The 17,331-nt window shown below is 46.8% G+C and overlaps 2 protein-coding genes across 13 annotated transcripts in view; one reads left to right on the forward strand and one right to left on the reverse strand.

Moving 5' to 3' along the window:
- LOC105493193 (tetratricopeptide repeat, ankyrin repeat and coiled-coil containing 1) overlaps positions 1 to 17,331 on the forward strand; it is a 263,922-nt gene that overhangs the window by 236,741 nt on the left and 9,850 nt on the right. For all 10 annotated transcript variants that reach the window (XM_071072815.1, XM_071072818.1, XM_071072811.1 and 7 more), the window contains 3 exons: positions 11,634 to 11,767; positions 13,371 to 13,494; positions 14,134 to 14,309. In XM_071072815.1, coding sequence (XP_070928916.1) covers positions 11,634 to 11,767; positions 13,371 to 13,494; positions 14,134 to 14,309 — 434 coding nt within the window. The remainder of the gene's footprint in view (positions 1 to 11,633; positions 11,768 to 13,370; positions 13,495 to 14,133; positions 14,310 to 17,331) is intronic.
- Positions 3,823 to 17,331, reverse strand: part of LOC105493195 (WD repeat, sterile alpha motif and U-box domain containing 1) — a 76,895-nt gene continuing 63,386 nt past the window's right edge. Inside the window, exons 12-13 of one of the 3 annotated variants that reach the window (XR_011609798.1) lie at positions 7,717 to 7,869; positions 3,823 to 6,707 (exon numbers count right to left, since the gene is read on the reverse strand). Coding sequence is in view for 1 of the 3 variants with exons in the window: in XM_071072826.1 (XP_070928927.1) it covers positions 14,291 to 14,340 (50 nt within the window). In the remaining 2 variants the exon portion in view is untranslated. Of the gene's footprint in view, positions 6,708 to 7,716; positions 7,870 to 14,241; positions 14,341 to 17,331 lie in introns of those variants that run through there. The other 2 variants (XR_011609799.1, XM_071072826.1) reach the window with 2 other exon arrangements.

The following is a 17,331-nucleotide window of genomic DNA, read 5'->3' on the forward strand; positions in this document are numbered from 1 at the left end:
GCCCATGGCTTGTTAGGGCATGTAGAGAATATGTGTTGCATGGAACACACATGGAGGATCCTGTAGGGAAAACTGTGACTTGCTGTCGAATACTGAAGATACTGGATTTTTCAGAGGTCCTGAGCATCTCAACAGTATTTGGAAATTTTTTATCAAGGCGTTCCTTCCTCTGCAAGTGTTTGTTCTAAGAAGGTTCAGTAAGGTTAGTGGGCATGGAAATCCAGGCTGCTGTCAGTCGGAACTGTCCTCAGCATAACAACACGATGGGGAGTAAGCCAGTACCCTCAAGGGTGCGTGGGAGGGACTACCCAGGATCCTGAAAGGAGCAAGATGGGGTGGGGTGACCCTGTGCCCTGTAAGGGACAAAGTGGGGTTACCAACATGGAAGGGGTAACGGCTCTGGTTGGAAAGGATGGGCACAGGGGTCCCCCAACCAGTGGAGGCAGATGGGGGATCAGAACTGAGGGCACTGGGTTTGTCCACACCCTGTCCTCCTGGTCTCACAGACCCCTGGGTTTTGCCCCTGATGTGGGTGGGTTCTGGAGACCACTCCTCTCTGCAAAGAGGGCAGAGGGGTCAGGTCAGCATGTCCCCACCCTGTAGGGCAGGCTGAGTGGCCAGCAGTGAGCAGGTACAAACCCAGGGGTGGCGTCTCAAGCACGAACGAATTGGCCCCTTGACCACCTTCATCAAGCTGTTCTTGCTGTACATAGAGTCCATTTTTCTAGTGAGTGAACCCTGAATGTTTAACAAAAAATACTTCTGCCTTCAACAGAAAAATATATTCATTCATATTTTGGGAAGGATTACACTCCCACAGAAAAATCATCCTTGTTTCTTTCAAATTCTTGAAATGATATTTGGATTCTTTCTGTGTTTTGGGGGCCAGATGTGAGATTGTATAAAATGCTTTTGTGGAAATGCCCCCTTTTTACACTGAAAACTCACGTGGTGGCCTGGCATGTAACCAAGTCCTCAGCACAAGCTTAGCCCTTACTGAGAGGAGAGAGAGAACTTTATGCCTGCTTTAAATAACTTGGTGTGTAACCCAGCCTTCCACATGTGAACATTCTCAGCACACTTTAGAAGTGACAGCTGTCCAAAGGTCTAGTCTTCTCATGGATTCTTAAAAGAACAAAGTCTGTATGAAAGATGGCTTATGTTGTTTATCTTTTAGGAAATTATTTTTAAATTGAGGTTACATTATTTATAGCACACACATTATTCCTCAAAGGATTTGAAGAAGCTTACTTGAAATGATGCAGATAAGAATTTTAAAACACTAAGTCAGGAATAGGACATGAAGAACCGCTCAAACATTCGTGCCATGGCATACTAAATTGAGCTACTACTGTGGCTGTAGAATGCCATGTGGCCAGAATTAGAGGGGAACACACTCCTTGTAAACTATTTTTATTGTCCATGGGAGAAATCACAGCAGTTCCTCAAAAAAAGAGAAGCACTTTCTGGTACTTTCATTCTAAACAACACTCATAGAAGGTTGTTGATTGCTTTAGATATTTTTAAAGGCAACTTCCTGGAGGCAGCAGTGTAGGAGCTAAGAACTCAGACTGGCCGGGTGCAGTGGCTCATGCCTATAATCCCAGCACTTTGGGAGACCGAGGTGAGTATGAGATCAGGAGTGCAAGACCAGCCTGGCCAACATGGTGAAACCCAGTCTCTACTAAAAATACAAAAACTAGCCAGGCGTGGTGGCAGGTGCCTGTAATCCCAGCTACTCAGGAGGCTGAGTCAGGGAATTGCTTGAACCCAGGAGGCAGAGGTTGCAGTGAGCCAAGATCCTGCCACTGCACTCCAGCCTGGGCAACAGAGTGATACTTGTCTCAAAAAACAAAACAAAACAAAAACCTTAGACTTAGCTATACTCCCACTGGCTGTGGGACCTTAAGTAAGTTGTTTAATTTCTCTGGGGCTTATTTTCCTCATCTGTAACAGAGAACTGTGAGTAGTGCTTGCCTCATAGAAGTTGATTGTGTTCACTGAATTTATGAATATGGAGGACCAAGAGCATTGTGTAGGCAGCCCTTTACAAATGGCATGGTATGTTATTTAAATCCAATAGCATCTTCCTGTTTTGATCAAGAGCATGACTTCAGGTCCATTCCGTTGCTCGGGTTAAATTTCTGACTCTGACACTGATTCCCTTTGTGATTTGGGGCAGATGATGTAACTCCTGTGACTCAGTTATTTCACCTCAGTAACGTGGGCATCATCATGACACCTGGTTCAAAAGGTTCTTAACAAGATTAAATGAGAATCCACCCAGGGTATTTTGTGCAGCTCTCAGCAGTTGATGCGTGTTCAGTAAATGCTATGTATTGTCAGGGTTGTGATAAGTTGATTAATATTATTATTGTAATATGTTATTAATGTATGCTATACATTTTTCGGTTGAGTAAGTGGATGTGTAAGTGATGGAATCTTCAACTTTGCAATTACTTTGGAAGATGGAGTCATAAGGGTGGAAAAGAAAGGAATGTTGGTCACACGTGTGAAGTCCTGTTTACAGGTGCAGTTACACGTTTTATTTTTTAAAAGAAGTTGGCAATTTGAGGTTTTTTTTTAATCTTGAATGCACATACAGGCTGACAGTGTTTTTACAGTAGAATTTGTAACATGGTCAGGAGTGTTCTGGTTCCCCAGATTTGGATTCTGCCGTGTATTCACCTCCCATAGATAGCTCGGTGAAAACAGGGTCATGTCTGTCAGCAGAGGGAGCCACATTTTTCCAGGATGCTTGGTTGATGCCTATTGCCTTATAACACAGAATCCCCGTATCTGGCCCCAGCCAGGCTGCTTCTGCAGGCCCATCATGGCTGTTGGGAGATCTGGCCCTCCTGGGAGAGTTTTGCCAAATGGGAAACAATAAGCAAGGTTTTCAAAACTACAACTTTTAAAATTTGTGCATGAGATAGTTCTGAGAGATGCATCCTTAGGCGATTTGGTCATTGTGTGAACATCTTCCAGTGTACCTACACAAGCCTGGATGGCACAGCCTATTGCTCCCAGGCTCCAAGCCTGTACAGCATATTGCTATACTGAATACTGTAGGCAGCTATAACACAAAGGTAAATACTTGTGTGTCTAAACATAGAGAAGGTATAAAAATATGGTATTATGAGACCACTGTGCTGTTGTATGCACAGTCTGTCGCTGACTGAAACATCGTCACACGGCCTGTGACTGTACCTGGGCAGTGCTGGCTTCCCATTCGTGAGGTCACTGAACAGCAATGCCCCAGCCTGCAGAAGCTTCACTTGAGGCTGGCAGTGTTGGAGGCTTGTCCCAGACCCCAAGGCTTGGGACGTTTGTCTCCCAGTGCAAGTACAGTTTTCTGGAAGAGCCATCTTGATTACCTTCATTTTATCCTTTAAATTGTTTAGGATTAGGTTAGATAATTGCCTGGTCTTTGTAGAGGTGAAAAATTTATAGCTCTTGGAAAGTATGTTCTTCTAATAGAAGCCTTCCCCTCCCTCAGAGACAGGAGGAAATGCCTAACAAAGAACAAAGCGAGGCTATGACATTTGGCTTCTGTAAATCTTAGTCCTATGCCTAGAAGGTGGGGTGGGGCGGCACATTGCCTGGCCTTTTGGGGAGGGGTTGCTGCTTTCAGCCAGAGGACATGGGGGCCAGCTTCCCTGAGGCCCTCATTGTGATGGCCGAGCGCCCAGTGGCAGCAAAGCAAGTCTGACTGGTCAGCCTCCATGTAGCTGCTTAGAGTCAGTTACAAAGGCGGGGCGGGCAGTCATTCCCAGAGTTAAAAAAAAAAAAAAAAAAAAAAAAAATCCTAAAATCCCTCATTACATTTTACCATTGAGATAAAGTAGCTGAGAAATGTGCAATGTGTCAGGCACACTCTTTCCTGGTGTTCTCTGCCTTTGAGCAGGGTGTGACCATCGGGCCTGGGGCTGAGGGTCAAGCATCACTACCTTCATCACATCTCACAGTTCTCACCTTGGCCACAATTAGATGACATTTATGAGAACCCTGCTGCTTTCAATTAATGTTGACACTCATTTTTTTTCATTTTCCACTCATTTTTATAAAATATGGGAGAGGCCAGGATAATAGGAAGGAAATTCCACATGTGAACACAAGTATACAGGCAGAGCCCAGCCACCCTGCCCTGCCCGCAGTGCCCTCTCAGCCAGCAGAAAGTGGGTTCTCCTGGTGTAAGCTGTTCTCCGGAGGTACTTCGTTCCAGCTTGCAGAATGGGTTTCATACATCCATGGGTAATGCATGTAAAGGTCATAGTCTGCCAGCAGGAAGCTGCTTCTGTGTGCACTGACTCTGCTGCCCTTCTCTCTGAGCCCCCAAGGTGGGTCCAAAACCAAATGTGGGTGGGAATACAGACCCATTGTTGTGATCTGTAAGCCAAGCCATCCTGAGCCTGGGTAGCACATCCCGTGAATTTGAGTGACAGATCTGCTATAAAATTTTAGGAATAGCCCTGTTTGTGGAATGACTGTGTCCCCGGCAAGTTGACAATGGAGTTTTTGCAAATCAAATCTTTTCCCAGAGAACTTTAGTATATAAAAGATTCCTGCAAACCATCCATTTTATGGTGCAAAAAACTCTCTTGCTGCTGTTTCCAATAAGTTCAGATTGTTGTCAGTTTTATTTTTTAATATTTATTTATTTATTTATTTATTTTGAGACCGTGTCTCACTCTGTCACCAGGTTGGAGTGGAGTGGAGAGATCTCGGCTCACTGCGACTCCGCCTCCTGGATTCAAGTGATTCTCCTGCCTCAGCCTCCTGAGTAGCTGGGATTACAGCTGTGTGCCATCATGCCCAGCTAATTTTTGTACTTTTAGTAGAGACAGGGTTTCACCATGTTGGCCAGAATGGTCTCTATCTCTTTACCTCGTGATCTGCCCGCCTCAGCCTCCCAAAGTGCTGGGATTACAGGTGTGAGCCACTGCGCCCAGCCTTTTTTTTTTTTTTTTTTTTTTTTAATTTTTTGTTTTAAGATGGAGTCTTGCTTTGTTGCCCAGGCTAGAGTACAATGGCACAATCTCGGCTCACTGCAACCTCTGCCTCCCAGGTTCAAGCAATTCTCCTGCCTCAGCCTCCTGAGTAGCTGGGATTACAGGCGTGTGCTATCACGCCCAGCTAATTTTTGTACTTTTAGTAGAGACAGGTTTTCACCATGTTAGCCAGAATGGTCTCGATCTCTTGACGTCGTGATCTGCCCGCCTCAGCGTCCCAAAGTGCTGGTATTACAGGCGTGAGCCACCGTGCCCGGCCAGTCAGGTTGTTCGTAAAATGAACGTCTGCCATTACAAACCTACTTGCCTTCTCAAGACAGAAGGCAAGTTGCTAAGGTGAAATTATTCAGATCGTCAGAAAATATGTGCTTTCATGGGAATCTAATTCACAAATGCCATCTTGTTAAGGATTTTGCAACTAGAGTAAATTGTGTCCAATTTGAGTCCTAAAAAGTGCCATCTGTTCACGTTGATTTTTGAGCTCCCATTTCATACCAAGTCTTTTTTTTTCTCCATCTTTGTATTTCACTGGCCAGAAGGCAAGGTACTGCCCATAGCAGGGCATTCTTTTCTCCTGCCCTCCCCTGCCCTCTTTTCCTTCGGGTCTGGCGGAGTGCATTAACCCTCACTGGAGCCTGGTGGGCAGCACCCGAGGTCGGCCTTTGCAGCAGAATAGCTGGAATTCCTGAGCATAATTTAGCCATGGTCCTGTTTGCTTAAGCATGTGGCTGGCTATTCTTCAGTCTCTTTGTTTCCGTATATGGTGTTGGTAAGTCCCTGTGGCTGCTAAAACTTGAGATCCCCTGAAAATGGCAGAGCCTCAGGAGTTTGCAGCGATGGCCCCAGAATATTCAATCTGCTTAGAAAAAGGAAAACACAGATCTTGTCTGTCTGCATCATTTGTAAACGAGAGCCTCGTCAGGAATTTGTGTGTAGTACGTGATCTGTTTTAAGCCTGAGCAAAGTCTGCCTGTACTTACAGGTTTTTAGTTGCCTCAAGAGGAAGTCACCAAATACCACAGCAAGAGTTGTGAAGGAAAAGGAGGGAGGACAGGGTCCAACCCCGTTGCCATGCCCAGGGTGGCATGCTCGCCCCTTGTCATTTGCTCCAACTTGTGGCTTCTCTGACGCCTCTGTGAAACAGAGGTCCCTATTTTTAGTGCTGGACTATCATTTCTGATGTGCTGCTGTTGCAAAAATTCAGCAGCAGCTGCAACAGAAATCCTGATTTAAAGGCCCCGTTTATAATGGAGATGAAACTTGTTTACTAAATAAAAGAGCAGAATGCTGTGGTGGATGGGCTGCTTCAGATCTCATCAAATGGAAGAGTCCTGTGTTTATTCCTTTGCATGGCGTCATGCATTTACCTGGGCCCTGCCTCAGCATGGAGCCAATGTGTCTTTGTTTTGATTCATTCCTTCTTCTGGTTAACCGGGGAGAAGAGGAAGAGGGAGTTGTTCTTTGCCTGGAGGAAAATGGCAGAGCAGCAGCAGATCCAGGTAGTGGTTCAATACCCAGATCTTCCAGCATAAGAATCACATGATCAGATCAATCCAGATAATGTATATTGTAGGAGAGGAAGAAATCACTTTATCCTTACCCTTCACAGTTCTTGGGACAGACTGCAGCAATGAAAGACAGATTTACACAAACAGAAGTTGAATAGCAGGTGTATCTTGTTATCTTGTGTTGTATCTGTGGGAGATACCCAGAGAAGTGAGTCAGTGTCCAAGAGATGGCTTAGATTTTAGGCTTAAAAGCCATCATCCCAGCCAGGCATGGTGGCACACGCCTGTAATCCCAGCACTTTGGAAGGCTGAAGCGGGCAGATCACAAGGTCAGGAGTTCGAGACCAGCGTGGCCAACATGGTGAAACCCCGTCTCTACTAAAAATACAAAAATTAGCCAGGCGTGGTGGCGCACGCCTGTAATCCCAGCTAACTGGGAGGCCAAGGCAGGAGAATTGCTTGAACCCGAGAAGCAGAGGTTGCAGTGAGCTGAGATTGTGCCACTGCACTCCAGCCTGGGTGACAGAGTGAGAAACCATCTCTAAGGGAAAAAAAAAAATCCCCTGAAACAAAGATAAATGGTGTGGGGAAGGCCAGTTATGGGGAGGTACCCAAGAAAAGCGGTTAACAAGGGTAAGGTTTGTGAGCCAGATTCTTCATTGATAGAAGTCTCTAGTCATGTAGTCATCCTTCTCTTCTTGGTATAGAAAGGAAGACACCCTTGAATTTTGTCTTACAAGAGGATAACTTCTCTGTTTTTGGAATACCTCCTGTGTCTTCAGTATCTCAAAATAATCAGCTCAAAATCTTTATGCAAAAAGACATATTTTGGGGTGGCATATTCTTGGCTCTCACAATATAAAAGTACCCCTGAGCCTTATATTAGTAGGAATCATTAACATTATCATTGTGGCAGGAAGAGACTACAGCGGGAATTCCCAGGACAGCAGGGACCAGAACTGGTTTGTGTAGATTCTCAGAGTACAGATAGGATCACCTTGGACCCTGGTTTCCAAACATTTTAAGTATGGGAACCGCCTCCCCACTTCTGTCTCAGTGCGTCGGTATGTAAAACTGACATCAATACCATTAATAGGATGGTATTGATGTCAGTTTTACATACCGACGCACTGAGATTAAATATCTGCTCAGGAAGGGCAATGGGCCTGTTTGCATAACACAAACATGAATGGTACCTGCAGTCCAGATCAGCTGTAGCATCCGTGCCCTTCAATATTTTGTTCTGGTTGCGCTGTCTTGAAAGAATCCACTTCGTCATCCAGATCAGTGATGCAGACAGCAATTGTTGTTAAGAATGGCTCTTCCTGTAGTTCTAAGAAATTATCTAACTAGAAAGATGACAGGAAAAGCACTATTATAAAGACTGCCCAGTGGTAAGTTATTCTGGGCACCCATGGTAATGCGCTGGGCCCCAAGGTATCAGAATTTAGTGACAGCGGCCAGGCACAATGGCTCATACCTGTAATCCCAGCACTTTGGGAGGCCAAGGTGGGCAGATCACCTGAGGTCAGGAGCTCAAGACCAGCCAGGCCAACATGGTGAAACTCCATCTCTACTAAAAATATAAAAATCAGCCAGGCATGGGGGCTCGTGCCTGTAATCCCAGCTACTTGGGAGGCTGAGGCAGGGGAATCCCTTGAACCTGGGAGGCAAAGGTTGCAGTGAGCCAAGATTGCACCACTGCACTCCAGCCTGGGTAACAGAGCAAGATCCTGTCTCAAAAACAAAAAGAATTTAGTAACTGCAAATGGGGTGGTGGTTGGGTGGGGGATGGGTGTTGTGTTTATTACAAAATTTTAAATAAGGTGCATTTAAAGAATGAAATGAGGACTAAGCATTTGCGGAAACTTTGGCCTTTTCATAACTCTGGTCAGGCTCAACTCCTTAGCTTTCTGCATGGGAAAACTGAAGCTCACAGACCTTGAGGATTTGCCAAGGTCACACATAGCAACTGAGACTAGATCATGTCTTCAGGTGTCTTGTGCTGTTACATCCTAGACCTTGGGACTCCAGAGCTGAGCAGTCTCTCACTTTCTGAGAACCATGGTGCACAGGCCCCCTGTGCCCTCCACTAGGATGACTCACTGAACACACATGTTGGTGCCAGCACTGACTTCTCATAAGGACCTTGGCTGAGTTTACCAGCTACCTCCTTGAAGAGCTGCAAGGGACCATGTCCCAGTGCACGTGAAGGACTGTTCTACCACAGAGAACTGAAGTTGTTATGCCTCATGGAAAAATATTGTAGCATCAGGTGTCAGAGCATCTTGACAGCTGGCAGATGCCTGCTCTCTCTGGTGCTCAGACAAGGCCTGGGGAGCTGGGAGTCAGCTCCTGACTTGTTACCTCCTCTGGTCCCCCACCGCTTTAGTGCTGTCTGCTGCAAACATAGATCAAGAGGCTTGAGGACATCCATCAGGACAGAGCCCTTTAAACGCATTTTTCTGGAGAAACGTGGTGGCCTCTTTTCTGAAAAGAAACAGGCCGTCATCTGGGTGGTGAGGAATAGGGTGTGGGAGGGATCGGCCAGGCCTGCAGACTGGCCCTGAGCTCCCTGGGCTGCTGTGTAAACTCTTACGAGGGGCTGGTCTATGATGAGGCCACTGAAGAAGGTCCCTTCACTGATGAGGTCCACACTGACCGAGGACCAGAAGCAAAGTGAGAGCTGCGTTGCCGTTCTGGAAGGATGGAGAAGGGGATGCTTTCCCCACGGTCATCCTGGGCCTGACCTTTACATCCGTAGGTCCACAAGACCAGGACTGCCTGCTGCCCACGCTCACTCCCTCACTTTCCGGTGACGAGGCCCCAGATTGAACACGGAGCTCAGGTGATCCATGGGACAGATGTGGCTACCTCTCTGTGACATGTGAAGAGGTGAGGTCGCCAGCCACACTGCACCATGGCCCTGAGGACAGTCTGTAGAGCCTGTTCAGTAGGGGAGCTAGTTTGTTGCAGGGAGATAACTGGTTTGCCGCCTTTTGTGTATGTGGCTCCTAGAGGTTAAACCATGGCCATGCTGACTGGTGTGACCAGAGGAGGTCACAAATCAGCAACAGACTCCCAGCTTCCCTGGGCTTTATTGTAGGAACCAGAGGAAGCAGGCATCTGTTAGCTGCCCTGAGGGGTGTCAAAGAGGACAGGCAGACCAAGGGGTGTGTGCAGATACCAGCATCCCTGAGCCCTTGGCTCCTGGGGCTTAGCTCTGAGACCCGAGCTCAGAAGGTGCACAGGAGACAAACCAGGTCCCACCCTTGCTAATCGGAAGCCCACAGGTGACCCTCTCCCGAGACGGCTGTCACAGCATTCTCCTTTTGAACTCTGTATGAACAAAGTCCTCTGTGTTTTCTTTTGGGTTTGGTTTCTTTGAATCCTTGTTAAGTTTGTGAGACTGACTCGGTTAGTCGTGTTTAGCCACATGGTGTTTATTTTTGTAGACATGTAGTGTTCTGCTGATTGACGGTGCCACTTTCTTGAAGCCTACTGCTGCTGCTGATGATGGTTGTTTGGATTGCTTGCAGCCCGGGGTGCGGTGAGCATTTTTGCTTGTGTTTCTGGTGCACCCTGAGAGTGCCTGCAGGGTGCATCTCTGCAAGTGGGTTGCTGGGTGGGGGGTTACACCCATCTTCCACTTACTCGTAGCGTCAGCCTGTTTTCCAGAGCAGCCACCATGCGCCTTTCCGCTAGCAGGGTGTGAGCTTTCTTGTTCCACATCCGTCTCTGGTTAGTGAGCCTGGTTACTAATGGGGCTGGGTGCTCCTCATAGGCTCCCTGGCATGCGGACCACACCTTTTGAAGGCCTGTTTCTGTGTTGCCCCATTTTCAGCCTGAGAGGTCTGTCTGCCTGACTGACTTTTAAGAACACTTCCCTATTCTGGAAACTGGAAATGTATAGGTTGGAGGCTGTATTTAGAAACAGGGTCGTCCCAGGCATGTGCTGGGAACAGAGCCAGGGCGCGGCGCTCCATCTCCTCCCTCCCTCCAGAAGAACAGCCATCCCTCGACACTCAGCCCTTTGCTGGCCTCTGGTCCCACTGAAGAGCCGATCATCCTGGCCTGGGGTTGTTTCTGCCACCTCCTCCGTCCTCCTCTCTAGACAGTGATTCCCGCAATGAGCAGAAGCAACTCTTCGAACTATACCCCCTGCCTATTACCCCCAAATTAAGAATCGGGGAGCGGGGAGGCCCAGGCTGATGGGAGAGTGCCATGAGTGCCCGGTCTCGTTGTCCTCTCTCCTTGCGTGCCATTTTTCTTTCATCCTTAGCTGACTTCCCGCAGCATTCTTTCATCCTTAGCTGACTCCCCGCAGCACCGCCACGACAGCTCACTGCCTCTGGGCCAGCATGTTCACTCCGGCCCTCTACGTTTGGATCTTCTTTTCTTTCTTGACTCTCTTAACCCTGAATCTTGACGTGTTAAGGAGATTCTTTAATGAGGGGGGAGTGACATGCATGCTAGACTGCCTGAGTGATTATTCTTTTTGAATGAAATTTTACGATTTTAGGGTAAGAGGCCAAACTAGACAATAATTCCAACCTGTGTTTGCGTTGCACTGTATTCTGGTTATCTCTTCCTGTGAAAAACAGAAAAAAACTTAGCCACCTCTGAATCTATAGTTTGGGCCGGGCATGGTGGGGATGGCTCACCTCTGCTCACATGGCTTTAGCTGGGGCAGCTTGACCCAGGCTGGTGGATCCCTTTCCAGATGGCACATGCATGTGGCTGGCCGGCTGGTGCTGGCTGTCTCCTGGGAGCCCATCTGGAACTGGCAGCCATGCCCAGGCCTCAGTTCTTCTCTCTGTGGGTCTCACCACAGGACTGCTTGGGCTTCCTCTCAGCATGGCATCCGGCCTCCAGGAAAGAGTGTTCAAGGATGTACAAGCAGCCCATCTCCTAGGACCTGGGCCTTGACACTCACACAGAATTTGTTCTGCTGTGTTCTGTTGGTCACAGCTGTCACAGAGCCCCCGCAGGTTCAAAGGGGGAGGACATATAGACCCTACCTCCCACTGGGGGAGAGAACTGTCAAAGAATTTCTGGCCATCTGTGCTCCACCACATGCTAACAGATTCCCCTCTATGTGACTTTCCTTTAGCCCTGACTGCTGCCGCAGGAAGAGGGAAGCTGGAGGTCTGCGAGCTGCTGCTGGGGCGTGGAGCTGCTGTGTCGCGGACAAACAGGAGAGGGGTTCCACCTTTGTTTTGTGCCGCACGCCAGGGGCATTGGCAGGTACCCGGGGGGGCCCCTGAATGCTTCAGAAGCAATGAGTGAGGATGGAGTTCACTATTGCCTGGCTCCCCTGAGAACACATGCAGCTCCCCTGAACCTGTCTGTTCCCCATCCTCGGCTTCTGTGCCATCGGGATTACTTGATAGAGCCACACGTTTGACAAGATAACACAGTTGGCCACATAGGCTGGGGAGCAAGGCTGCTCAAGGCCGAGCTATTCAGGTCAGAGACACAGCCACTGCCTTCAGCTGTGGAGGGAGGTGGAGTGGGTGGACTCATCGTGGTAACAAGAGACTTGCTCTAACATACGTGTTGTAGTTTTGGGACGCATTTGTCCAACATACTTGGAAGAAGAGCAGTTCTTTTGTGCTCTTTGGAAAAGAAAATGTTTCCCTCTGGTCCAGCACTGATTCGGGCTGGGTTTTAGTTTTAGTTTTTTTGTTTTGTTTTGTTTTTTACTATGAATGATCCATTGTTGTGGTTCATTCAAGGGAGCCAGGGGATCCTTGTTCCTTCATTTCATAAACAGTGACCACATACCTACCCCTCACCTAGCACCAGGTTACACATACACTACGGATACAAAGGATGTTATGACCATTACAAAGAAGAATGTTCTAGACCAAAGTTTTGGTCATGGAATCGCATCTCTGCCGATGCCTGCTGTCTCCCTTGGTAGGAGCTGTGAGTGCTTCCTGGCAGGATTCTTCTCCTCTTTCCATTCCTAAGAGCTTGGTTTGTACCATCTGTTCCCTGTCACCCTCACTGGTTCACCCTGATCCTCTGGCTAATCCTTTCCTGGCTCTGCTGTGTCCTAAGTCACGGGGAAGTTTGGAAAGCATTTGTTAGTGGATAACAAGCAAGAAGGCAGTGGGAATGTGTCACCTCCTATTGCTGCGGCCATGTAACAGGTGATGTGTTGGGGAAAAACTTGGGCTAAGCTGTGGGTGAAGCAGTTTCTGCTGGGATGGTGGTGATGAGATACCCATCTGGTTTTCTGAGGTTTTTTCCTCCCCAACCTTATGACCATGCCTGGTTGAAAGGTGTATTTCTAGGGCTGAGAATCTTCTCAGGGTGCTTTGCTAAAAGTTGCCTTCCCCAAAGGGCATGCCATCCGCCAGTGCTGCATCTTAAGAAAGCCCATGGCTTGGGTGTGTAGTGGGCGAGCTTCTTTCTGCGACCCCCTCCTGCCCTGCACTCAGCTGTAGGTACTTAGTTAGCTTCAGTGCCCATGGGGGACCCCGTGACTGCTGCTTGCCCCCCTGAGTTGTGCTTCATTTTCCCATGCCCCTGTGGCTGTCTTGTCCTTGGAGATTGTGATTGGCATCCCTCCTCCCCCAAATTACCATTTCTGTCTGGTATGTGTATATTTAGTAGATAACAGCAATGAATTGAGCATGTTGAAAAGAGCATATATTTTGGAAAAGATTCTGTTCAAAGGAATATAGTGGAAAGATTTTCCAGGCCCCATGGTTCACGCAACTTAGGGATTTTTGAAAGAAAGTCATTTGACTACTTTTAAAGGTTCAGAAACCTGTCTGGGTATAGCAGGTGTGGTTGAAAAGGCAGCAGGAGGATGATAATTTCAAGTGTCTTCTTCCAGATTGTTAGACTGCTGTTGGAACGCGGCTGTGATGTGAACCTAAGTGACAAGCAAGGCCGGACGCCCCTCATGGTGGCTGCTTGTGAAGGGCACTTGAGCACCGTGGAATTCCTCCTTTCAAAAGGTAGCAGCGTCATGCCCTCAAAGGTTTCTTTTGGACGGACACAGAGAGAGAACTTTAGCAGACCCATTCAGTGCTTTCTGATTCAAATTCTAAGTTTTCTGTTATGGAAATTTTCTTTCTTTATTTCTTTTTTTTTTTTTTGAGACGGAGTTTCATTCTGTTGCCCAGGCTGGAGTGCAGTGGCGTGATCTTGGCTCACTGCAAGCTCTGCCTCCCGGGTTCATGCCATTCTCCTGCCTCAGCCTCCCGAGTAGCTGGGACTACAGGTGCACGCCTGGCTAATTTTTTTTGTATTTTTAGTAGAGGCGGGGTTTCACCATGTTAGCCAGGATGGTCTCAATCTCCTGACCTCGTGATCCTTGGCCTCCCAAAGTGCTGGGATTACAGATGTGAGCCACCGCGCCTGGCTGTACGGAAATTTTCTGATATACAGTAGAGAGAATAGGCAACACAGCCACGTGCCTGGTATTCCTCTTCAGCAGCGATGACCATTCTGCCAGCCCATCTGGCCAGTGTCACCCTTTACAGTGCTTGACTGACACTCGGTTCAGGCCAGGTGTTCTGCAGGTGTGCAATTATTTGCTTTCTGTCTTTGTCATCTCATAAGGTTCATGTTCTGTGAATGGGCTTTCCTTTCAGGTGCAGCCCTTTCTTCTCTAGACAAAGAGGGTCTGTCAGCATTAAGCTGGGCTTGTCTGAAAGGTCACAGGGCAGTGGTCCAGTATCTGGTTGAAGAAGGAGCTGCGATAGACCAGATGGACAAGAATGGCCGCACGCCCTTGGACCTGGCTGCCTTCTATGGTGATGCCGAGACTGTGAGTAGCAGCAGGTGTTCCCCACCTCCACCTGCATTGGAAAGAAACCCCAGGAAGTGAACAGCTCACTCCAGGGCCTGCATGAGATTGTGTCTCAGGGTCGTCAGAGTGTGTGTGTGTGTGTGTGTGTGTGTGTGTGTGTGTGTGTGTGTGTGTGTGTGTGTGTGTGTGTGTGTGTGTGGTTGTGTGTGTGTGTGTGTGTGTGTGTGTGTGTGTGTGTGTGTGTGTCTCTTGTCGGGGATCTTTCATTTTTCTTTAATTCTGTGACATGCAATCTATTCCGGGACTTAGGATTTTAGTCAACTCATAAAAGCTTAAAAATACCTGCTTACAAACAGCACATACAAAAGACATATACGTGAATATGCATATGCATGTCCATACGTGATTTTCTCAGTCATCCATATAAATAAAACTTTTGCATAGATCATTTAGAAAGTACTTTTATATATGGTAAGTGACTAATGACTACCTGGTTGCTTTTTTTAAAAGTTGTTTTGTTTTGTTTTTAATTTATTATTATTATTATTTTCTTTTTCTGAGATGGAGTCTTGCTCTGTTGCCCAGGTGGGAGTGCAGTGGCACAATCTCAGCTTGCTGCAGCCTCTGCCTTCTGGGTTCAAGCAGTTCTCCTACCTCAGCCTCCTGAGTAGCTGGGATTACAGGCACGTACCACCATGCCCAGCTAATTTCTGTATTTTTAGGAGAGACAGGGTTTCACCATGTTGGCCAGGCTGGTCTTCAACTCCTGACCTCGTGATCCACCTGCCTCGGCCTCCCAAGGTGCTGGGATTACAGGCGTGAGCCCCTGCACCTGGCCTATTATTAATTTTTGAGACAGAGTCTTGCTCTGTTGCCCAGACTGGAGTGCAGTGCTGTGATCACTGCAGCCTTGCTCTCCTGGTCTCAAGAGATCCTCTCACCTCAGCTCCCTGAGTAGCTGGCAATACAGGCATGCACCACCGCACCTGGCTAATTTTTAGAGACAGGGTTTCACTATGTTACCCAGGCTGGTCTCGAACACCTGGGCTCAAGTGATCTCCCCACCTTGGCTTCTGAAAATGGTAGGATTACAGGCATGAGCCACCATGCCCAGACAAAGTTTTATTTTTAATTGACAAATGATTGTGTATATTTATGGGGTACAGTGTGATGTTTTGATACATGTATACATTGTGGAATGATCAAATCAGGCTAATTAATGTATCTGTCACCCAAATATTATTTCTTTTTGGTGAGAGCATTTAAGATCTCTTTTAGCTGTTTTGAAATAAACAATACAGTATTGACCGGACACAGTGGCTCATGCCTGTAATCCCGGCACTTTGGGAGGCCAAGATGGGTAGATCACTTGAGGTCAGGAGTTCGAGATCAAGCGACCCACCTCTACTAAAAATAAAAAAATTAGCTGAGCGTGGTGGTGGGCGCCTGTAATCCCAGCTACTTGGGAGGGTGAGGCACGAGAATTGCTTGAACCCGGGAGGTGGAGGCTACAGTGAGCCAAGATCGTACCTCTGCACTCCAGCCTGGGCAACAGAGTGAGACTCAGTCTCCAAAAATAAAATAAAATTAAATAAATAAAATAATTTTTTAAAGTTATTAATTCTAGTTGCAGTGCTATGCAGATCTCCAGAAGTTACTCCTCCTGTTTAACTGAATCTTCGTACCCTTTGACCAGTGCCTACCCTTTCCCCAGGTCCCTCGGTCTCCCAGCCTCTGGTAACCACCTTTCTATTCTCTGCTTCTGTTGTGAGTTCAACTTGTTTAGATTCCACATATAAATGAGATCATGCTCTCTTTATGTGCGTGGCTTATTTCACTTAGCCATAATGTCCTTCAGGTTCATCCATGTTGTGGCAAATGGTAAGATTTCCTTCTTTTAAAGCCTGCATAGTATTTCATCATGTACATATACTGGTTGTTTTTAAAGTGATATGGCATTGCCTAAAAATAATATGGAAAGCTTTGGACACTCTTTATCCCTTTGCCAAATGCCCATGTCTAATCAAGGGTTGAGGGAATAAAACCTTAATAAACTGAGAACTCTGAAATGTCTTTCAGGGCAGAAACTGTGATTTTGTCAGGCTGCATGCCCTAGGCACCCAGTAGGTGCCAGAGGAATAGTCAGCTACATGACAGTTACCAGTTTCCAGTAGTTCAATACATCTAATGGAAGGACTAGTTGGAGAGACAGGTGCTTGCAGACCCTGCAGTGGAAGCCATGGCCCTGCACCTCTGTGCCTTGGTGCTTTTAGAAGGCAGCGCTGTCAGAGTTAAATGGTATCAACTTCCAATACCTTGTAAACTCTATTTCATGTCAGTTTTCAAAAACATACTCAACTAAATCTCACATGTCTACACTTATTTTTCAGCTACCTTTCCACATTCTGTAGTTTATCAAAATTAGAGAACAGTGAAGGAACTTAGCATTCTAACATTTTTTTAATATTGTGGCAAAAACACATAGCATAAAATTTACTCTTAACCATTTCTAAACATATAGAGTTCAGTAGTTTAAGTATATTCACATTGTTGTACAACCAGTATCTAGAACCTTCCATCTTGCAAAGGTGAAACTGTATTTGTTAAACAACTCTCCACCTCCCCCAGCCCATCACAGCCACCACTCTACTTTGTGTCTCTGTGAGTTTTTTACCTCTTTAGAGATCTCATGTAAGTAGAATCATATAGTATTTGTCTTTTTGTGACTGGCTTATTTCACGTAGCATAATGTCCTCCAGGTTCACCCATGTTGTAGCATGTGTTAGAATAGCATTACCTTCCTTTTTAAGGATGAATATTGCTCCATTGTACGTATATACCACATCTTGTTTTTCCAGTCATCTGTCAGTGCACACTTAGGTTGCTTCTATGTTTTTTGCTATTGTGAATAATGCTGCAATGAATATGAGTGGCCAAGTATTTATTCAAGACCCTGCTTTTAGTTATTTGGGGTATATATCCAGAAGCAGAATTTCTGGCTCCTACAGTGATTGTATTTTTAATTTTTTGAGGAACTGCC

Source organism: Macaca nemestrina, chromosome 11 (genome assembly GCF_043159975.1).
Source record: "Macaca nemestrina isolate mMacNem1 chromosome 11, mMacNem.hap1, whole genome shotgun sequence".
In the NCBI taxonomy this organism is placed as follows: Eukaryota; Metazoa; Chordata; class Mammalia; order Primates; family Cercopithecidae; genus Macaca; species Macaca nemestrina.